This window comes from Medicago sativa, chromosome 6, assembly GCF_051527215.1.
Source record: "Medicago sativa cultivar Bolivia chromosome 6, Bolivia_mono, whole genome shotgun sequence".
In the NCBI taxonomy this organism is placed as follows: domain Eukaryota; kingdom Viridiplantae; phylum Streptophyta; class Magnoliopsida; order Fabales; family Fabaceae; genus Medicago; species Medicago sativa.
In genome coordinates this window covers 26993776-27018417 of record NC_140754.1, presented here as the reverse complement: position 1 = coordinate 27018417, position 24642 = coordinate 26993776, and the positions used below count along the sequence as shown (strand labels likewise).

The window sequence follows — 24642 nt, the reverse complement described above, 5'->3', positions numbered from 1 at the left end:
AACGTGCACACATATGCATGCAAGGGTGTTAATATTAATTTCGTGACTTTACATTTAATATGAAGATCTGCATATCAGTGACGATGACGTGAAGAACCTGTGTTTGATTGAAATTGAAATGCTGCTTCAGGAAAACAGACAGTCGCTTACTGATTTCAAATCTATGCCCAGACCAAACGCAACAGACATGCCAACTTTCACAAACAAGCTTATCGTTGATGAGCTAAATTACAACAAAGATGAACTGGAAAAGACACACGCTGATATGTTACTGATGCTAACTGATGAACAAAGATGTGTGCATGACAAAATCATGGAGTTCGTTGATTCTGACGACGGTGGTTTCTATTTCTTATATGGTTACTGTTTTATCTTGGTTTTCGGGTGTCAAACATTGATTACGTTTGAACCTTTTAAACCGGTGATATCTTATTTTTTCTTGGGAAGGGAAAAAGTAAGCAAAACCCTTGAGAATCGAGGTCCGGGAGTTGTTTTCGCTACGGGAAGGTGTTAGGCACCCATAACGACTATAGTATCCTATAGGAACCGTCTTTAATTTCTACGCGCGCGCTTTATTTTTAAATGCCATTTAAAAGTATTTATTTAAACCTAAGAGTTGCTAAGTGAAGAATTGGAGGGAGAAGAATGTGTTTGGAGTTTTATTTTAGTTGAATTGAAGGAATTTTGTTCCTTGCCTACGTACCCATTTAAGGGATCAAATCCACCGTAGTTCTCTTTCAAAAAATGTTTTTGTTTTTGTTGGTTGATTTTAAGTTTGAAAATGGATTTTGAAGAATAGGAAGAGGCCTCAAGGGCATGAGATTAGGAAATTGTGAGGTTGGATTAGTGATTTGCAAAAGAAGTCAAATATGATTATTTTCATTGAAATTTGATTAAGAAAATGGAAAAGAAAATACAATGGGATGTTGGACCCCAAGGTTTATTTGGAAAAGCTTTGAGTGAAGTTGTTCACATTTGTTTGGAAAATTGGTTTTTCTAAGTATAAAGCCTAAACATACATCTAAGCATACAATCCTAAACATACATCTAAACATGCATATTCTAGCTACTTAGTGATGTGTGTGCATGTGTCGGTGCTTGTGTCGGTGTACATCATTAGAGCCCATTGTCCTTTACATCATACCCTAAATACATTCTATGGCCTCTTTGCCAAGAAAATTAAAAGTGCATAAAGGAAGAATATTACAAGATTTTCCTAAGTATTTACATTTTAGACTTGGCATGAAATTGTAACTTAAAATGCAAGAAATTAGATGAAGAAGAAGATGAAGTGGGAATGCTTATGATGAATATGAAACATGAAATGGAAAGGTTAGTAGCATAGAGCAATATCAAAGGAAATAAAGCAAGAGAAGTACTAGGACATAAAGGATAGAAAATAAAGGCAAAAGAGTGCAAATATAGCTAAAATTTATTCATAAAATGCAAGAACCAAGTGACCTATAATTCTCACATTCCAATTACATTTTAAAAGGTTTATAATAAAGTCTTGGAATGGAAATTAAGGCTACATGATTTTCTTGGCATTTTAAAACAAACTTTGAACATACTTGCATTATTTAACTATTCAACTAACTTGCAAGCTAAGTAACTAATCAAAATTCATACTCATGCACTAATATCAAACACAAACAGTAGCTAAATCCTATGGAATCAAAAGGTATAGGTCACCAACATTCATCAAGCAATTTGGATTGAAATCAAATGAATTTTCATTTATTTTTTAGCATAAAATGTCACAAAGCATTAGGAAAATTAACCACACCATGCTCACCAATTTTTTATGTAAAATCCACACTAGAAGGTCACATAATTGTCAAAAAACACACATGAATTTCTTTGGAATTTTTTTAAAGAGTTTTGATCACAAGAACATGTAAAATTTTCACAAGATTTAACAAATGTAATAAACTATTGAAAAAAAATGCTACATATTTTTTTTATCCAAATTCAACACATAATAACATCACAAGAAAATCAAGAAACTAGTCAAAAACACATGAAAATATACTTGGAATTTTTAACAAATTTTTTGAGCATAAAGATGTGCAAATAGCAAGAAACAGTGGCAAGAATAGCAAAAAAAACAAGGAAACACGCAGGAAACTAAGCCCAAAACCCAAACCCAAGGGATGAACGGATCCTGGATCCTCAGGGAGTTCAGGGACCGTTGGATTGATCCAGATGGATCAACCCTAGATCCAACAGTCAGGAGAGCGAACCAGCTGAACCAGACCGGTTCAAAGGCTTATATAAAGGCCAGGTGACCGGTCTAATTCATTTCACACTTCTCATTCTCTCTCTTCACTCGTTCTTCTCTCTTCTCTCTCTAAAACCCTAACCTAGCCGGAAACTGGGGAGGACGGCGGAGAACGACGGAGGAAGATGAAGATTCATCGGAATCTTCATCTTCTCCGACGACCTGATGCTACTTTTTCAAACTTTTTACACAGAAACGTTCGTCTTCCTCCCCTGTTTACGGATCCACGGTTATTTTTATGAAATTATGATGAAAACGAAGTAGATCGGACCTTGAACTTACGGTTTCTAGGGTTTTCGAACTTTTTCTAATCTTCTTGGAACTAAACCCCTATCTAACCTATTTTCTTCGCTGATGATGATTATAAACTTGGATTCATGAAATAAACGGTGAATCTTGAAGAATTTACATTTTAGGGTTTCGGTTTCAATTCTTTCTTGAATCTTTTCGAAGTTTTTGCTTCGATTCACCGTTTATTTATGCTTACAAGCCTTCGATGATGATTTGACATGAAAAACGAGAAGGTTTTGAGGTTTTACCTGGAGATTCGAATGAGAAGACGAAGAAAATCTTCGTGAATCTTCTTTGAGTTTCTGGTAGGTGATTTGTTGCTACGAACTGAAAAATGTACCGGTAAATTTCCTCTTCTTCTTCTCTGATTCGAATCCTTCTTCAATTCCTCTTCTTCTCCACTGTGATCGTATAAGTTCTTCGAACTTGTGCTTGAATTGCAGTGGTTTGAGTTCAGTGATGATGATTCAGCTTCGAATCTCTGAGAACTCTCACCAATTCATCGGAATTGTGTTGAATTTTGGCTTTGAGAACTTAGGGTTTGTGATTGTTCTTCTGTGTTCTTGATTGATCCTGATTTTGGATCGTAACTGAATAGAGAGAGAATGTGAAATCTGTTTGTGATGTGGCACTGAACTTTGCTGAGTTGTTTCGTTCTTTTTTTGGGACTGTGATGATTGGGCCTTTATATAGGTGACATGTGTTCATGATAGCCAATGTGTGCTTGCCACCTGTCTGGACTTGTAACTAATTCGGCCTCTGCTGAATTTAGGACTTGAGGGCTTTTCTGCAATTGTTGAAAATTCATGGACCAATCTGCAAATAACTAAAAAAGGACTAAAAATAAACTGGACAAAAGGACTTCATTGTAATTGACCTAAAATGGAAGTTTGACTTAGAAGGACTAAAACCTAAATTCTTAAAAGAAATAAAAAGGTGAAAAGGGACTAAAGTGCAATTTTGAAAGTTTAAAGGACTGAAATGCAATTTTTAGGAATTTAGGACTAAAAAATAAAATAAAATGAATTAAAATTGGTAATTGGAAAATAACGTAAAGTGAAACGATTAAAATTGACAAAACGGACTAAAACGAACCAATGGCCTAAATGAGGTACTTTAAAGTAACCTCTCTTTGCCGAAATTTCGTGTGAAATGACCAAAATGCCCCTGGGGCTAAAACGACTGAAAATGACTCAGATGCAAACTTAAAATGGATTTTTAACAGAGAAATGAAACAAAAGCTTATACAAGCAAAATTAAAAGACTCAGAGACAATTTTTAGGATTTAAACAGTGACTTGACACTTGAAATGACCAAAATGCCCCTAGGGGCAAAACTGACTCAAAATGGCTTCAAATGCAATTTTTAAAAAATGGGTTTTGACATAGAATGATACAGAGACTTATTCACACTACTTGAAAGGACTTCAAACAAAATTTTGAAAGACTGAGAGACACTTGACATAGGAAATGACTAAAATGCCCCTGCATGTGAATTTTGCAAATAAAATTGAAATAAAATGCAGAGAACGATGCAACTGATCAGAGATAGTTCAAATAGCTTGTAATGCAAGAAAAGAAGAATTGGACTAGTATTTTTAGGTCCAAAATTAGGGTATAACAGCTGCCCCTATTTAAGTTTCTTTGTCCGGAGAGTCAAGAGACGAAGTCTTAGAGTTGACGGGACGAAGATACTTAAATATTAACATTTGCACTGTTTTTGGACACAAAAATACGCTTTCAGATTTTCTGAAACATGAGTGTTATGCAACACTTTGATTATGAATGCATGACAAACGACTGGAGTCTATGGAACCTGTCATGTTACTGGGGATTCAGGTAGACACTGACAGGGTAGACAAACCAGGGACAGAAAATAAGGTACAAGCTGCTCTTTGGGTCGAACTAGTCACTTGACCAAGGAATACAAAACAAGAGATAGGTGCAAGCTATTCTTGGGATTGAACTTGGCGCTTGACCGGAAACATAGACAAGAGAGAGGTGCAAGCTGTTCTTGGGATTGAACTTGGCACTTGACCGGAAACATAGACATATAGGCAGATACAAGCGGTTCTTTGGATCGAACTTGACACTTGGTTGAAGATACAAACAGATAGGTAGACACAAACTGTTCTTTGGATTGAACTGGCTGTTTGGTTGGAGCCATAGAGAAAAGGGTTGATACAAGCTGTTTCTTTGGATCGAACTTGCTTGTTGGGTTATCACCACATCATGTGGGAGAGTGCAGACTGTTCTCTTAGATCGAACTTGTCGTTTGACCGATAACAAAGCATAAGCTGGGTACAAACTGTTCTTCAGATTGAACTTGCCATCTGACTGATAACAGAGCATAAACTGGGTACAAACTGTTCTATCGAACTTGCCGTTTGTCCGGAAGCACAGGTATACAAGCAGGTACAAGTGGTTCTTTTTTTGGATCGAACCTGGCACTTGACCAGTAAAAGATACAAATTGAAAGTCTGGCTTAACAAGATACCAATTGAGGGTAAATTGTTATTGACTTGATTTGGAAATAGACATGACCATTTTTGTTGGCCCAAGAGTAAATTGAGAGTAAATTGACATTGATTTGAGTTGAAAATTGACATTGAAAGTTGAGATTGAAAGTTGAGATTGAACAGAGACATAGACATAGACATTGGAAATTGGAATTGGATTGAGACATAGACATTGACATTGGATTGGAGAGTTGCAATTGACATTGAAATTGGATTGGAATTGGATTGGAAATTTGGCATTGTCATTGGGTATTGACATTGGAATTGGAATTGGAGATTGGAAATTTGGCATTGTCATTGGATATTGACATTGGAATTGGAAATGAGATTGGAAATTTGGCATTGTCATTGGATATTGACATTGGAATTGGAAATGAGATTGCTTCGAATTTGTCAGTTTGACATTTGAAATTGGAAATTGCTTCGAATTTGTCAGTTTGACATTTGAAATTGGAAATTGCTTCGAATTTGACAGGTTGAAATTGAATTGAATTTGGAATTGGAATTGAAATTGAATTTTGACAGTTGGAATTTGGATTGAATTTGACAGTTGACAGTTGGATATGCAACATGTATGTATGGTATAGCAAGACTATTGGATGTATGAGCACATAAAATGCATGGTTATGCATGTATGAATGCTTGAAATGCATGATTGATTGGCAGTTTGACAGAGAAGTCAGAGAAGTTTCACAAAGGCAGACGAAATATTGGAAGATTGGGCACGTAGTGGCTCGTGCTGCAACGTATTCACAGGGGAAAAAACCTCTTTTGGAGAGACCGTCGTTGGGAGACGTATCGAAACCATGGCTGAGGGCAATAAAACTTGTAAAGGGGGAAACTTGGAAGGTTTTGGATACAGGTCGCCGTTGCTAGGCGTGTCAGTGCTGGGTCAACATTGGATGTTCGCATCTGTGGTCAATGCTTTTTCAATATTTCATTCTTTCATTTTTCATCTTCAAACCCCATTTTTGCCTGAACCGCCCTTTCGGGTTTTCGATTCACCGGGGAATAAAGATTCTTTTCATTGCCCCATTTTTGCCTGAATTGCCTTCATAGGTTGTCAATCAGCGGGGTGCTCATTTTTGCCTAAGCCGCCCTTTCGGGTTTTCAACTTAGCGAGCTCTTTATTTGTATTCTTTTCATTTTTCATTTTCATTCTGTTTTTTCATTCCTGCCATTGACCACAGATCATCCTGGGGAGTAACCTGCTTGTAACATGTATTGAAATAGACATTGATATTCATTTATTCATGCATGTTTCATTGAAATGTACCCTGTTGCTCAGGTTTGCTTTCAAAATAGACAGAAAAAGATTTTTTTCAATTTTCAAAGATGTTTGTTTCAGACATTGACATTATCAAATGGAAAGAAAATGTTTTGTATATAGCGTTGAAAGTAGAAAGGAAATAGAGTTTCAAACAATAGAAAGGCTCAAATTGATGTAGAAGAGTGAAAGTCAGCCAAAGGCATGACTTCACGGATTTACAAAGCTTGGAAAATGGTAATTTTATTGGTTGGTGATACATTGAACACGATGACCGCTACATTTCATAGAAATTTTGAATTCACAAGTACAAAAGTCTCTGATGAAGACGATCATTGACAGTTGCAGATGCCCCAAGGGGTGATGGTGATTTGCCAGATATAGTTACTTGTCTTCTATTGTCAACCTCATTTTTGCATGAACCGCCCTTTCGGGTTTTCGGCTCATCGAGGCGCTCATTCTTGCCTGAGTTGCGTACAAATCTCAGCGAGCTCTTTCATATTCATTTTTTTTTGTCCCTAACTTTTGCCTGGATCGCCCTTTCGGGTTTTCGATCCACCGGGAAGCGCATTTTTGCCTAGGCCGCCCTTTCGGGTTTTCGACCTACCACGCTGTTCTTTTCTTTCTAGACAAAGTATTTCTTGACTATATCGGCATTAACAGGATTTGGGAGTTCAACACCATCCATGTGTGTAAGAACCAAAGCACCACCAGAGAAAGCCTTCTTGACAACATAAGGACCTTCGTAGTTAGGTGTCCACTTGCCCCTTGGGTCGGGTTGCTGACTTATCCTTCTTTTCAATACAAGTTCGCCTTCCTTGAATTCTCGAGGTCGGACTTTCTTGTTGAAAGCATTCTTCATTCGTACTTGATACAACTGTCCATGAGTCATAGCATCCATACGCTTCTCTTCAATCAGATTCAATTGATCGTACCGACTTTGACACCATTCAGCCTCAGTTAACTTTGCTTCCATGATTACTCGAAGAGATGGAATCTCCACTTCCAGAGGGAGAACTGCTTCCATGCCATACACAAGGGAGAAAGGGGTTGCCCCGGTTGAACTGCGCACCGTAGTACGGTAACCATGCAAGGCAAAAGGTAGCATTTCATGCCAGTCTTTGTAAGTAGTGACCATCTTCTGAACAATCTTCTTGATGTTCTTGTTAGCGGCCTCAACTGCACCATTCATCTGAGGTCTATAAGGAGAAGAGTTGTGATGTTCAATTTTGAATTCTTCACATAAAGCCTGCATCATGCTATTGTTCAGATTGGAACCATTGTCAGTGATAATTTTGTTGGGAACACCATATCGACAGATGATGTTATTCTTGATAAACTTGACAACCACTTGTTTGGTCACATTGGCATAGGAGGCAGCTTCAACCCACTTGGTGAAGTAGTCAATTGCCACTAGAATGAAACGATGCCCATTGGAAGCCTTTGGTTCAATTCTTCCGATCATGTCAATGCCCCACATAGAGAAAGGCCATGGGGAAGATATAACATTGAGGGCATGTGGAGGCACATGAATCTTGTCAGCATAAACTTGACATTTGTGGCATCTTTTGGCATGTTTGTTGCAGTCACGTTCCATTGTTATCCAGTAATAGCCGGCTCTTAACAATTTCCTCGACATAGTGTGGCCCGAAGCATGGGTCCCAAAAGTACCATCATGTACATCATGCATCAACTTCTCGGCTTCTTGTTTGTCAACACATCTTAACAAGACCATGTCATAGTTCCTCTTGTATAGGATTTCTCCGTCCAGAAGGAATTTGCTAGCCCATCGTCTCAAAGTCTTTTTATCCCTGTTGGTAGCACCAGGTGGATATTCACGATTCTGCAAGAATTGTTTGATGTTGTAATACCAAGGCTTTTTATTATTCACATCTCTATCAGCTTGATCTGGCATATTTTCAATATTAAACACATGAGCGGGTCTATCAAGACGCTGCACCTTGATCACAGGCACATCATTCCAGTGGTTGACACGAAACATGGAAGACAAAGTAGCGAGAGCATCAGCCATCTGGTTTTCATCCCGAGGGATGTGGTGCAGCTCGACCTTGGTAAAGTATGTCAACAGACGTCTTGCATAGTCACGGTATGGGATCAGCTTCTCATGATGAGTCTCCCATTCACCCTTTATCTGATTAATGACAAGTGCAGAATCTCCATAGATGTCAAGGTGTTTGATTCTCAGGTCAAGGGCTTCTTCAATGCCCAAGATGCATGCTTCATATTCAGCTATGTTGTTTGTGCATTCGAAAGTTATTCGGGCAGTGAAAGGAATGTGGTGCCCCTGTGGAGTTACAATGATGGCTCCAATTCCTTTACCGTAAGCATTAACAGCACCATCAAACACCAATCCCCACTTGCTATTGGGATCTGGCCCTTCATTGATCAGTGGCTCTTCACAGTCTTTTGCTTTCAGATACATAATCTCTTCATCAGGGAAGTCAAACTTAATTGGCTGGTAATCATCAAGAGGTTGACAAGCAAGATGCTCAGCAAGGACGCTTCCTTTGATTGCTTTCTGAGCTTTGTACACAATATCATACTCGGACAATAACATTTGCCAACGTGCGATCTTTCCAGTAACAGCAGGCTTTTCAAAGATGTACTTGATTGGATCCATTCGGGATATCAACCAAGTTGTATGATTCATCATATAATGACGCAGGCGTTTGGCAGCCCAAGCTAAAGCACAACAAGTCTTTTCAAGCATTGTATACCGAGTCTCACAGTCGGTGAACTTCTTGCTCAGATAGTAGATAGCATGCTCTTTCTTACCAGTCTCATCTTGTTGACCGAGAACACAGCCCACTGAATCATCCAACACTGACAGATACATAATCAAAGGCCTTCCTTCCACTGGTGGGACAAGGATAGGTGGTTCTAACAGGTATTCTTTAATGCTATCGAAAGCTTCCTGACATTCATCATTCCATACAACAGGCTGATTTTTCCTGAGCAATTTGAAAATTGGACCACAAGTAGTAGTCATATGAGATATGAATCTTGAAATGTAATTCAGACGTCCGAGGAAACCTCTGACTTGCTTTTCAGTTTGAGGGGCCGGCATTTCTCTGATGGCTCGGACTTTGTCAGGATCAACTTCAATGCCTCTTTGACTGACAATGAAGCCTAGCAACTTTCCCGATCGTACACCGAATGTACACTTGTTAGGATTCAACCGCAGCTTGTACTTTCTTAGTCTTTCAAACATCTTTTTCAAATACACAACATGCTGCTCTTCATCACTTGACTTCACAATCATGTCATCAACATATACCTCAATCTCTTTGTGAATCATATCATGAAACAGAGTTGTCATACCTCTTTAATAGGTAGCACCAGCATTTATCAAGCCGAACGGCATCACTTTATAACAGAACGTTCCCCACGGAGTGATGAAGGACGTCTTTTCTCTATCTTCCGGAGACATTCGTATCTGATTATAACCAGAGAAACCATCCATGAAGGAGAACACTTTGGATTGAGCAGTACTGTCAACAAGTACATCAATATGAGGCAATGGGAAGTTATCTTTTGGACTGGCTTTATTTAGATCTCTGTAATCAACACACATTCGAACTTTCCCATCTTTCTTTGGTACTGGTACAATGTTGGAAATCCACTCAGGGTATTCAGCTGTCATGAGGAAACCCGCATCAATTTGTTTTTGTACTTCAGCCTTGATCTTAAGAGCCATGTCTGGACGAGACCTTCTCAATTTCTGTTTGACAGGAGGACATTCAGGTCTTGTCGGTATCCGATGTTCCACAATCTGGGGATCTAGACCCGGCATATCTTCATAAGACCATGCAAAGACATCTGGATAATCATGGAGAAGCTGAGTAATCTTCCTTTTCACTCCTGGCTCAAGTGCAGCACCAATCTTGATCTCTCGCTTGTTTTCTTCAGTACCCAGGTTGATAAGCTCAATCTCTTCCTGGTGAGGCTGAATGGCTCTTCTTTCTTGCTCAAGCAGTCGAGTGATCTCATATGGTATCTCTTCATCATCATTCTCATCTTCAGCTTCATATACAGGGAATTCAAAATTTGGATGAACCATAGGGTCACTGTGTTCAACGGGTTTATTATGGTTCAATCTGCATAATATGATTGGGATGATTTTAGAAAAAGTTTTTCATGCAGATTTTTGAAATTAATAAGAAAAATACAGATGTTTTGGTTTTTTCTGGCATTACCATTATTTCCAAGGAAAAAGCACTAAAAAGTAAAAAAAACAAAGAGTCGTGAGAAAAACGACAACTTTTATTGATAACGGCAATGCCGAAACAAACACGCCCTTACAATGATATCACTTTCGCCTTGGGCAGAGCGAAAGGATTGTTATTTTGAAAACAAGAAAACATGAGCAACACGACACATTACATGGAAGCATGCATGACTAAAGGAACATCAATGGCTTCCCAATTTCTCACAGTGCCTCCTGGTACAACAAATGTAGGCACATGGCTTCTTTCAGCAGCATCTTCAGTAATAGCATTGATGAACCCAGCACTGTAGAAAGTTCCCTTTGAAACAGCAGATGTCGGGGAGAATCCAAGGCCTTCTTTACGCTTGTTTTCCGGAATCTGAATCACTTTGCCCCAGCCAGCAGCTTGCCCTGCTTGAACAGCCTTCTGGGCGTCCTTTAGTGAAGCCATGCTAGCACCAGCCCTCCGGGGCTCTGCACCCTCAACAGTCAATCCTTGAAACGACGTCCCTTCAGCGGACCCTGCTTCAACACAAGAGAACGATGATACCTGGCTAACTAGATATGCTTCCTCACCATGCACAGTGACAATCTTACCATTCCTCATGAACTTGAGCTTCTGATGCAAAGTGGATGTGACTGCTCCAGCGTCGTGGATCCATGGTCTTTCGAGGAGACAGCTGTAAGAGGCATTGATATCCATGACTTGGAAGGTTATTTGGAATGTCTCGGGTCCAACGGTAATTGGCAAGTCCACTTCCCCGAGAACATCCTTGCGGGATCCATCAAAAGCTTTAACCAGATAACTGCTACCCCTCAGAGAAATTCCATGATGGCTCAATTGCCTTAGCGTGGATTCGGGCATTACATTCAGAGATGATCCAGTGTCTACCAATACGTTGGATATCATATCAGACCCACAGTGTACTGAAATATGTAGAGCCAAGTTGTGGTGCTTCCCTGCTTCGGGGAGCTCATCGTCACCGAACCCTAAGTTGTTGCAGGCAGTAATATTACTCACTATCCCATCAAACTGATCCACAGAGACCTCGTGGTCAACATAAGCTTGCTCGAGTATCTTCATTAACACTTTCCTATGAGCCTCAGAGCTCATGAGCAGAGACAGGATGGATATCTTTGATGGGGTTTGTAGCAGCTGGTCAACAATCTTATAGTCACTTTTCTTGATAAGCCTCAGGATTTCGTCCAGATTGGACTCTTCAATGGATTGTCCTGCTGGGCCGGTGTTCTTGTCAACAGGAGGGGCAACTGGTGGAGTTATCGTGGCAATAGGTGTCACCACTTTCTTCTGAAACAAGGGTGGACGGACTTTCCCACTTCTCAGAGCTGTAACTTCACTGGCAACATTATCAACTGTAGCTGGGGATACCAGAGGCACCTCCACCCCATTGTCAATCATGGTTGCATTGTATTTGTAGGGAATTGCTTTGGTAGAGGTATAAGATACCGGACCGGGTAGCCTGATTACCAAAGGCTCAACATTCTTTACCTGAGATACACTTTCAACAGGAGAGTCATGGAACACTGGCACAATCACACATACATCACTGGCAATCAAGTACTTGTCATCCATCAGGCTCTGGATATCATTTTGCACAACACAACAGCCCATAGGATTCTGCAGACATTCTGAACAAGAATCATGATCATGTTTGAACAGAGAAGCCTGGCAAAGCTTGACATGTAATGGCACCAAGGGAGTAACGACATTGCGGACATCCAACATGGGATCCTCTTGAGGAGCGGGAATCCTTTCAAAGGCCTCAATCATATTGACGGCAGCATGGTTTGGAAGCGGATTATCAAGGACATGAGGAACACTGTTCTCAAAAGTCAACTGTCCCTTTTCTATCAGATCTTTCACAATATATTTCAGGGCGAAGCAACCTTCAACATCATGGCCTTGAGCACCCTGATGGAATTCACATGTTAGGTCCTGACGGAACCTGGGAGGCAATGGATTAGGCGGAGGCTTGCCTGGTCTAGTGACACAGTGTCCCTTAGCCAATAGAGTTGGGAGCAGTTCACCATACGACATTGGTATTGGTGGAAAAGAAGGCTTGGGTCGGGGACCCTGTTGTTGCTGCCGTTGCTGTTGAGCAGGAGGCTGTTGTTGTGTTTGCTGAGGGATAGCATTGACGGGCATTGGTGGTTGACCCGGTGGCAGAGGATATTGCTGGTAGAATGGTGGGAAGAAAGGGTGTTGAGAGTATTGCATGTAGTGATAAGGCAGGGGTAATTGTGTAGCAGCTGCAGATGGGTTACCAGACACCATCCCTACGTCAGATTCTTTCCTCTTGTGATGTCCGTTACCGTACTTCTTTGGTGCACTGTTTGAAGATTCACCTTTTTCTAGGACAATAATACCATCTCGGACGGCCTCCTCTAGACGCGTTCCCATTGTAACCATATCAGAGAAGTTGTTTGGGGCAGAGACTATCATTCTCTCCTTATATTCCTTCTTCAGGGTCTTCAGGAATGTCTGTGTTAACTCTTCCTCATCAAGTCGAGGAGAGACACGGGCAGCTGCCCCTCTCCACCTTTGAGCATATTCACGGAATGTTTCATCTGATTTCTGAGATAGGGCTTTGAGAGAGTCCCTGTTTGGTCTCAGACGGGTGTTGAACTCATATTGACCTTCAAAAGCAGCAGCAAGTTCCTCAAAGGTATGAATGTTATCTTTGCTCAGACTAGTGTACCAATCTGCTGCATCATCTGTCAAGCTACTCTGGAAGCAGTGGATCATCAGTGCATCATTGTCGGCGTAGTTAGCCATCTTTCGGACATACCGGATAACATGGTTATGTGGGCAAGAAGTCCCATTGTACTTGTCAAATTCTGGCTCTTTGAATTTCTTAGGAACCTCAAATCGGGATACCAAGCATAGATCGCGAGCTTTAGTAGGAGCACCATTGTTTCCCCGGCTAGCCTTGACCTCACGGAGTTCTCCAGCCAACTCCCTCAACTGTTTCTTCATAGCTTCCATTGCGGGATCTTGTCCACGCGGAGTATCAACATCAATTACCTGTTGCACAGTGTGTACAATAGGATCGGTAACAACAGTAGTTACTTGAGGCATAGCAGTAGACACAGGAATCTGTCCTTGACCAGCAAAACCAGAGACACCAGCAGTAGTATTAGGAGAATAGTAAGCTGAGAGGCCATAAGGACGGCCGTTGGGCATAACAAAACGAGCATCAGTAGCCACAGTAGACAGTGGGATTGAGGGAATCACCTCAGCAGTAACTGGAACAGAAGTGACTGGTTGTTCCTGCGCAGCCATCATAGCGGACATAGCATCATGAGCCTTGGCCAAGTCTTCTTTCATAGCAGCCAATTCGGCACGGAGCTGAGCATTCTCTTCCTCAAAGTTAGCCATTATCCTTCTCTTGTGAAATCTTGTCTGATGAATTCTATCTGGTTGGTAGACTTTGCGAACGCGAGCCACTTTTCAGACTGCGGCGGACAAAACCAGGAGGCAATGAGCACGAGAGAAGTTTTTTTTTTTTTTTTTGTGGCCAATGAATGCATATGATGCATGAAGTGTGTAAATGCATATGCAAAAAAGACTCTTTTTAGGTTATCGAAGGGTTTTAGACAAATTATAAACTCGTAAACATTACTAAACAACAATTAACATAAACGGGAATCAAACAACTAACATATAGTTTTACAAGACAATTTTAACATAAACAAAAGGAAATAACAACAGGAAATGGAAATCCTCAAGCATAGGAAGTGGAAGCGTCATCCTCAGAGTCGGACTCATAGTCGCAGTATCGTGCGTAGAAGTCACGGGCCCCCCTAGCTCTCTTGGAGTCCCTCATAAGCAACCTATCTTTCTCTTCAATCTCTCTCCTAGCCTTAGCTAACTCTTTCTTCAGTGTCAAGACCTCATGAGTCTGCTGCTCACCCTTTCCATCCAAAGTCATGATCAAGTTCTCAGCCTCATAGTATCTAGCTCTCCACTGATGCTTCTCCCGACTCTCCATAGCTAGATGCTCCTGATACATCTCCTGGGTAGGTGGGAGTAGAGGCAAAGGCATGGTAGGAACAGATGCAGACACATATCTCATAGAGGGGTAAGGCGTACCAGCCTTCTCAGCTCGGCTTATCACCCACTGTGTATAGGCCTCATGAGCGATACCGGACCTCACACCCATATGCTTTACCTCTTTCTTCCGAAGTTTGGTCCAAGCTTGCATGAAATCTTCTCTAATGCCTGTGGGAGCATTGGAGTAGTGAAAGAAGTAAGGAGCTGTAGCAAGATTGATGGGCTTATCTTTCATCGGAAAACCGAATTGTCGCAAAGCAAGCTCCGGGTTGTAGTTGATTCCACCCCGAGTACCAAGAAGAGGTACATTAAGAAACTTTCCACCACCAAAGATGATTTCCTTGACCCTAGAAGCGGGAGTGAGCCAAACCACTTCATTAGGAGTGAGAGCCATAATCCTCTGTGAAATAGACCAATTCCTCGGATTGTCGTGGAAAGACTGCGGAAGGTGCGAAATAAACCACCGATAGAGGAGAGGCACACAACAAAGAATGTATCCACGACCTTTGCTGGAACGATCGTGAATAGCATGGTATGTGTCAGCTAGCAAAGTAGGAACCGGATTCTTGGAGTGGAAGATCATAATAGCATTCATGTCCACGAAGCCATCAAGATTCGGAAAGAGAATAAGCCCATAGATGAGAAGTGCAAGAATAGCCTCAAGAGTGTCCTGACAAGTGGTATTGAGGTTGGCTTTCCCAAGAAGATACTCTGAAGTGAACCCTCGAATATGTGCTTTAGTGACAAGATTCTTGGAGACATCGGTGGTCTTGAGATAGAGATCTTTAGCAATAACCAATGGAGGAGGAGGATTTTCAGGTCCTGAGAAAGGTATCCCCTTAGCAATAGATAGACCTGTCAAGGAAGAATAAGCCTCTAGAGTAGGCACCAACTGAAAGTCTGGAAAAGTGAAGCACCGATACCCCAGATCATAGAATTGCACTAGAGTGTGCACAAGCTTCTCATCCACATTAGTATGGAGAATAGGAAGTAAAGCCCCGTAACGGCGTCGGAAACCAGTCGGATCCTCAATCTTGAGTGCCAAATCCCTCAAACTAGCCAAATCCACTTCCTTGAACTTGTAGGATTTAGTCATCTTCATCCCTACAATGTTTACAATTTCAACTTGTCTAAGCCCTTCGATAACAATGCATGACAAAAAGTTTATGCATGTATGCATGTATGCATGAATGCATGATTATGTTCAAATTCGGAGAAAACATGGTGGGTTTGAAGTTCAAAGTCGAGGAGTCATGGGTGGACACGGTGTCCGGTGAAACTAGGGTTTTAGGATAATAGTAACCGGGTTCTAAAAAGGTTCCCAAGTTGCAACCTCTCCGACGTATCTCATGGTGTCACGAGTCAACACTCGCTCCATGATTATACGTGGAAGGTCTAACTTGAGTGTAGTATCGCGTGACGACTAAAACTCGAGACAACACCCGGTTTAGCCTCCGCACTACATCCTAGAAAATGGCCATGGATGGGTTTGGTTATCTACGGTTCATAGCGTCATAGAACAATTAGAAGCAAAGTGCCTAAACGCGACAACTCGCGCCGACAACATCACCCCCAAAATGCCTCAGCTATGTGGGATTGATCGCATAATCCAAGACACGAGGCAACCCCCGGAATGAATTGTCGATTATATCCCCCCTAAATCCTAAGTTCACTCAGCCCGGGTGCAGGACTTTTGATATTCTCACCCCACACGTTTGCAAGAAATTAAACATTTATTCACATAAGGAAGCAAGTAAAAGAAGCAAGTAAAAATACAAGCGCAAGCGTGGAAATAAAGACTAGGCGTAACTCTCGAATCTCCCCAGTGAAGTCGCCAGCTGTTTTATCTTGGTTTTCGGGTGTCAAACATTGATTACGTTTGAACCTTTTAAACCGGTGATATCTTATTTTTTCTTGGGAAGGGAAAAAGTAAGCAAAACCCTTGAGAATCGAGGTCCGGGAGTTGTTTTCGCTACGGGAAGGTGTTAGGCACCCATAACGACTATAGTATCCTATAGGAACCGTCTTTAATTTCTACGCGCGCGCTTTATTTTTAAATGCCATTTAAAAGTATTTATTTAAACCTAAGAGTTGCTAAGTGAAGAATTGGAGGGAGAAGAATGTGTTTGGAGTTTTATTTTAGTTGAATTGAAGGAATTTTGTTCCTTGCCTACGTACCCATTTAAGGGATCAAATCCACCGTAGTTCTCTTTCAAAAAATGTTTTTGTTTTTGTTGGTTGATTTTAAGTTTGAAAATGGATTTTGAAGAATAGGAAGAGGCCTCAAGGGCATGAGATTAGGAAATTGTGAGGTTGGATTAGTGATTTGCAAAAGAAGTCAAATATGATTATTTTCATTGAAATTTGATTAAGAAAATGGAAAAGAAAATACAATGGGATGTTGGACCCCAAGGTTTATTTGGAAAAGCTTTGAGTGAAGTTGTTCACATTTGTTTGGAAAATTGGTTTTTCTAAGTATAAAGCCTAAACATACATCTAAGCATACAATCCTAAACATACATCTAAACATGCATATTCTAGCTACTTAGTGATGTGTGTGCATGTGTCGGTGCTTGTGTCGGTGTACATCATTAGAGCCCATTGTCCTTTACATCATACCCTAAATACATTCTATGGCCTCTTTGCCAAGAAAATTAAAAGTGCATAAAGGAAGAATATTACAAGATTTTCCTAAGTATTTACATTTTAGACTTGGCATGAAATTGTAACTTAAAATGCAAGAAATTAGATGAAGAAGAAGATGAAGTGGGAATGCTTATGATGAATATGAAACATGAAATGGAAAGGTTAGTAGCATAGAGCAATATCAAAGGAAATAAAGCAAGAGAAGTACTAGGACATAAAGGATAGAAAATAAAGGCAAAAGAGTGCAAATATAGCTAAAATTTATTCATAAAATGCAAGAACCAAGTGACCTATAATTCTCACATTCCAATTACATTTTAAAAGGTTTATAATAAAGTCTTGGAATGGAAATTAAGGCTACATGATTTTCTTGGCATTTTAAAACAAACTTTGAACATACTTGCATTATTTAACTATTCAACTAACTTGCAAGCTAAGTAACTAATCAAAATTCATACTCATGCACTAATATCAAACACAAACAGTAGCTAAATCCTATGGAATCAAAAGGTATAGGTCACCAACATTCATCAAGCAATTTGGATTGAAATCAAATGAATTTTCATTTATTTTTTAGCATAAAATGTCACAAAGCATTAGGAAAATTAACCACACCATGCTCACCAATTTTTTATGTAAAATCCACACTAGAAGGTCACATAATTGTCAAAAAACACACATGAATTTCTTTGGAATTTTTTTAAAGAGTTTTGATCACAAGAACATGTAAAATTTTCACAAGATTTAACAAATGTAATAAACTATTGAAAAAAAATGCTACATATTTTTTTTATCCAAATTCAACACATAATAACATCACAAGAAAATCAAGAAACTAGTCAAAAACACATGAAAATATACTTGGAATTTTTAACAAATTTTTTGAGCATAAAGATGTGCAAATAGCAAGAAACAGTGGCAAGAATAGCAAAAAAAACAAGGAAACACGCAGGAAACTAAGCCCAAAACCCAAACCCAAGGGATGAACGGATCCTGGATCCTCAGGGAGTTCAGGGACCGTTGGATTGATCCAGATGGATCAACCCTAGATCCAACAGTCAGGAGAGCGAACCAGCTGAACCAGACCGGTTCAAAGGCTTATATAAAGGCCAGGTGACCGGTCTAATTCATTTCACACTTCTCATTCTCTCTCTTCACTCGTTCTTCTCTCTTCTCTCTCTAAAACCCTAACCTAGCCGGAAACTGGGGAGGACGGCGGAGAACGACGGAGGAAGATGAAGATTCATCGGAATCTTCATCTTCTCCGACGACCTGATGCTACTTTTTCAAACTTTTTACACAGAAACGTTCGTCTTCCTCCCCTGTTTACGGATCCACGGTTATTTTTATGAAATTATGATGAAAACGAAGTAGATCGGACCTTGAACTTACGGTTTCTAGGGTTTTCGAACTTTTTCTAATCTTCTTGGAACTAAACCCCTATCTAACCTATTTTCTTCGCTGATGATGATTATAAACTTGGATTCATGAAATAAACGGTGAATCTTGAAGAATTTACATTTTAGGGTTTCGGTTTCAATTCTTTCTTGAATCTTTTCGAAGTTTTTGCTTCGATTCACCGTTTATTTATGCTTACAAGCCTTCGATGATGATTTGACATGAAAAACGAGAAGGTTTTGAGGTTTTACCTGGAGATTCGAATGAGAAGACGAAGAAAATCTTCGTGAATCTTCTTTGAGTTTCTGGTAGGTGATTTGTTGCTACGAACTGAAAAATGTACCGGTAAATTTCCTCTTCTTCTTCTCTGATTCGAATCCTTCTTCAATTCCTCTTCTTCTCCACTGTGATCGTATAAGTTCTTCGAACTTGTGCTTGAATTGCAGTGGTTTGAGTTCAGTGATGATGATTCAGCTTCGAATCTCTGAGAACTCTCACCAATTCATCGGAATTGTGTTGAATTTTGGCTTTGAGAACTTAGGGTTTGTGATTGTTCTTCTGTGTTCTTGATTGATCCTGATTTTGGATCGTAACTGAATAGAGAGAGAATGTGAAATCTGTTTGTGATGTGGCACTGAACTTTGCTGAGTTGTTTCGTTCTTTTTTTGGGACTGTGATGATTGGGCCTTTATATAGGTGACTTGTGTTCATGATAGCCAATGTGTGCTTGCCACCTGTCTGGACTTGTAACTAATTCGGCCTCTGCTGAATTTAGGACTTGAGGGCTTTTCTGCAATTGTTGAAAATTCATGGACCAATCTGCAAATAACTAAAAAAGGACTAAAAATAAACTGGACAAAAGGACTTCATTGTAATTGACCTAAAATGGAAGTTTGACTTAGAAGGACTAAAACCTAAATTCTTAAAAGAAATAAAAAGGTGAAAAGGGACTAAAGTGCAATTTTGAAAGTTTAAAGGACTGAAATGCAATTTTTAGGAATTTAGGACTAAAAAATAAAATAAAATGAATTAAAATTGGTAATTGGAAAATAACGTAAAGTGAAACGATTAAAATTGACAAAACGGACTAAAACGAACCAATGGCCTAAATGAGGTACTTTAAAGTAACCTCTCTTTGCCGAAATTTCGTGTGAAATGACCAAAATGCCCCTGGGGCTAAAACGACTGAAAATGACTCAGATGCAAACTTAAAATGGATTTTTAACAGAGAAATGAAACAAAAGCTTATACAAGCAAAATTAAAAGACTCAGAGACAATTTTTAGGATTTAAACAGTGACTTGACACTTGAAATGACCAAAATGCCCCTAGGGGCAAAACTGACTCAAAATGGCTTCAAATGCAATTTTTAAAAAATGGGTTTTGACATAGAATGATACAGAGACTTATTCACACTACTTGAAAGGACTTCAAACAAAATTTTGAAAGACTGAGAGACACTTGACATAGGAAATGACTAAAATGCCCCTGCATGTGAATTTTGCAAATAAAATTGAAATAAAATGCAGAGAACGATGCAACTGATCAGAGATAGTTCAAATAGCTTGTAATGCAAGAAAAGAAGAATTGGACTAGTATTTTTAGGTCCAAAATTAGGGTATAACAGTTACGGTGGTACTAGAAGAACCTTTATATGGAAAACATTATCGGCTGCTGTTAGATCGAAGGGGTTAATTGTATTGAATGTTGCATCCAGCACTATAACGACTCTTCTATTACCAGGTGGAAGAACCGTGCACTCGACACTAACAGTCCCTATTGAGATTAATGAGGCATCATCGCTTACGATGGAAAAGGATAGTCCTAGAGCAGACCTGGTGCATGCTGCAAAGTTGATAATTTAGGATGAGGCTCCAATGATGCACCGATGGTGCTTTGAGGCAGTTGACCGATCAATGCATGATATCATGTCCAAGAATGATCCCATGTCCAAGAATGATCCCTTAAATGAGTTTAGACATTTTGGTGGAATGACAGTAGTTTTAGGTGGTGATTTCAGGCAGATATTGTCTGTTGTTCGAAAAGGAACGAGGCAGGATATTGTTGATGCCTCAATCAATTCATCAAAGATATGGGCTTATTGTAATTTGTTGAGGCTTACTGTTAATATGAGATTAGGTGCATCTTCGGTACCTGCAGAGCAGGAAGAAATTGTTAATTTTGGTAATTAGAGACGTCAACGACACTTCGGATGAGAATGGTGAAATGCAGGTAGAAATTCCTGAAGATTTGCTCATATCAGACACAACAAATCCGTTGATGTCACTTATAGACTTTATGTATCCCGATTTGAATGATAACCTTGGTGACCCGCTATTTTTCCAAGAAAGGGAATACTCGCACCAACGCTTGATTCAGCTGAGCATGTTAACGAATATATGATGTCACTGATTCCAGATGAAGAGAAAAAGTATTTAAGCTCTGATTCTGTTTGTCGATCGGGTGAAAAATTTGATGTCCAAAGCGAGTGGTTCACAACAGAATTTCTTAATGGTACTAAGAGCTCTAGAATTCCAAATCACCGGTTGAAACTAAGGGTGGGATGTCCAGTTATGCTGATGAGAAACATCGATCATGCCAATGGACTGTGTAATGGTACTAGGCTGACAGTTACACATCTAGGGAAGAGCATGATAGTTGCTACCGTAATTACAGGAAAAAGGGTAGCTACCAAGGTATTCATTCCGAGGATGAATCTTATTTCGAGTGATCCAGGACTACCCTTCAAATTCAGGCGCAGACAATTTCCATTGACGCTTTGTTTTGCAATGACAATAAATAAAAGTCAGGGTCAACCTTTATCTCGAGTGGGAGTTAATCTTCTTAAGTCTGTGTTCACGCATGGACAACTCTATGTCGCTGTCTCTCGAGTTACTTCTAGAAAAGGTTTGAAGCTGCTCATCTTGGATGAAGATAATAATGTTTGCAAGGAGACCACAAATGTTGTGTATCGTGAAGTTTTTCAAAAAGTATGATCATTGGTTATGTTTTACAATTGTTGTTGCTATAATTTAGAAAACAAAAGTTGCGTATTGTTTGGAAGTCATTTTTTTTTATTTCTTTGAAAGGCGTACTGGTCATTACAAGACATGCAATTTCTATATAAGCAGATCCTCCTGCCATTGACTTTTAATTGATGCACTTTTCAGGTATAACAATACGCGGAACGCTTTTTTTTTTACATCGTTGTTACCCTAAAATACAATATTTACTTTAGACCATTGATTTTGTAAAAAAATAAAAAAAAATAACAATCGGCGTTTCTGTAGCCCAAACTATACTTATACACACCCGTAAAAAATTTAACGTTTGCATTCACAGACTAGGTGTATACATCTGACACTGACTATTATATAAAAAAATATAAATTTTTTAGTTTTTATGATTAATAAAATACATTATGTCAACAAATAATAATATACAGTACGTTGACGTATTTTTGCAAAAATATTACATATGCTAAGATGATATTTTTTTCCCATGTCAAATTTAAATTATAACCACACTTATAACTTTAATACTATAACATAATATAAAATCTATACATTTGATCCTAAAAGTTTTTTATTTCCCGTGCTTGGCACGGGTCACTATACTAGTAATAATAATATTTTGCTTATGCGAATTGGATATGATTTTTCGACTTTTTTATATGAGAAAATGAAGGGTGGCTTACTTTCTATATGCAATTAAATCCACAATAGACTTAAGATAACCAATAACAAAGTAAAAATTACACCCCTTCCCTTTTTATTCTTTGACAATTGTCCTTTTTTAAAACATTTTTTTTGTTAATTTTTTAAATAAAAACCGGCAAGTTCTCATGTTATTTTCTACAAATGAATTATTAAATATTGCTTTTGAAAAATACAATTCATACATGAGACAACTTTTTGTCACCAATCAATTAGTTAAACTTAATTTTTTTATCTTTTAAATAAAAATAAAAAATAAAATAGTTACCATATACTAATAATAATTTATTATAAAAACTGTTCTGGACCAGTCAAAGACCTAGGGCCTAATCGCTTAGGCCCATAACAAATCCAGACCAAATACCGCATTTGGCAGTTTACTCGCAACACACCATTTTCTCGCGAAGGGGGTGCACGGTGCAACAGAGACCAGTTCAAATGAACGGTAATGTCTATTTCCCCACATTCCCACGAATCTCTCACTGGCGGTTACACTTCCCACGTTTTCGTAACCGCCGAACACACGTGTACTGTACAACGGCTCTGCAAACACTCACCTCTATATAAAGGGGACTCCTCACAGTCCCCAAGGTAGACTCTCTCTTATCTCTTAACCCCCATTTCTGACCTCTACTGACTTAAGCGTCGGAGTGTCTGGTACACACCCCCCACCGTTCCAGTGCACAAACTGACGCATTTCCACCACCTTCAAACACCGCATTAAAGAGCATCGACAGTTACTTTCTGATCAGGTACGATCATAAGGAGTATAACGTAATTTAAACATCTCCGAATGATAGTGTAATTTACTCAAACTTTTAGAGATATTCTTGCATGAACTCTTACCTAAGAGATTATTCTTACACCCAACCAATAAAAATATGACACATGTTATTAACTTTAAAAAAATGTGATTTTAATTAAGGAAATGAAAACAATAAATGGTGGTGAGTGGTTTTTGTTGGTTAAAGAAAGTGGAAAAAGGAGAGAGAAATATTAAAAATAATGAGAAAAAATTATGATATTAATTATTTTAATGAGATGTTTGATTTTAATTGGTTGGGTGTAAGAATGATCTCTTAGGTAAGAGTTCATGTAAGAATTTCTCAAACTTTTATCTAGTGGAGTATCACTAAGAAACAAAATTAATATTTTATATTTTATTAAAAAACAAAAAATCAATATATAACTCTTTCAAAAAACAATTAATATATAATTTAATTTTTTAAAAATACAGCAAGTATAAAAGTAATAAAAAGTAAAACAAATGGCATCCACAAAATAAACCCTAACCCTTATACTTCTTCAAAAAAAAAACCCTAACCCTTATACCTTGACAAATCTATCGCGGGCGGCAGGAACAAATATGAATATGAAAATGATTTTGTTTTCTTTAATCGTTGTTGTAATCACCATGGTACCAATATCATTCGCAGTTATCCTGAATATGAAAAGGAAGAAGAGAAGTAAAAACTTTCTAAAATCGAAAAATACAACAACAGTGGCACCATCAGTCTTTTATTTACCTGATGAGTGTTGGGAACATATCTTCAAATTCGTCATCAGCGACAAACCCATCAGGCATCGTGATCGTTACTTGAGTTTGAATTCTCTCTCTTTAGTCTCCAAACAGTTTCTCTTCATCACAGACCGTCTTCGATTTTCACTTACTATCTCTACTCCAACAGTCCCTTTCCTTGATCAGCTCTTGAAAAGGTTCACCAACCTCAACTACCTCTATCTCCCGAGCTTCCGCGGTGACGTCGATGCACTTATCTCTCAAATTTTTAGTTTCCAATTGAACATCACAACGCTCATTCTTCGCGCCAAACCCGCAAATCTGTTCCTCATTGCTAATTGTTTCCCCAATTTGCAACAACTTGATTTGAGTCATTTTACTGGCTTACCTGAAGAAGGTATTAATCATGTTTTAAGGAAATGTTGTAACATTACACATTTGAACTTAACCGCATGTAAAAACGTGAAGCTACGTGGAATGAACTTTGAAGTTCCTAAACTTGAAACGTTGGATTTATCATGTTCAAATGTTGATGATGAAACACTCTACGTGATCTCAAAGTACTGTCGTCGGCTTTTGCAGCTGTCACTGCTATATTGTAATAATGTCACAAAGAAGGGAGTGAAATATGTGGTAGAAAACTGCACAGAATTGAGAGAAATCAATTTGGAGGGTTGTGATCAATTGCATAGTAGTCTTGTTTG

At 39.0% G+C, this 24642-nt stretch overlaps 1 protein-coding gene across 1 annotated transcript in view; it reads right to left on the bottom strand.

The window, feature by feature from the left end:
* The window catches only part of LOC146914257 (uncharacterized), a 35689-nt gene extending 11685 nt beyond the window's left edge, over positions 1-24004 (bottom strand). Inside the window, exon 1 of the mRNA XM_085721030.1 lies at positions 23946-24004. Within this exon, the coding sequence (XP_085577156.1) occupies positions 23946-24004 (59 nt within the window). The remainder of the gene's footprint in view (positions 1-23945) is intronic.
* Between the last annotated feature and the right edge of the window lie 638 nt (positions 24005-24642).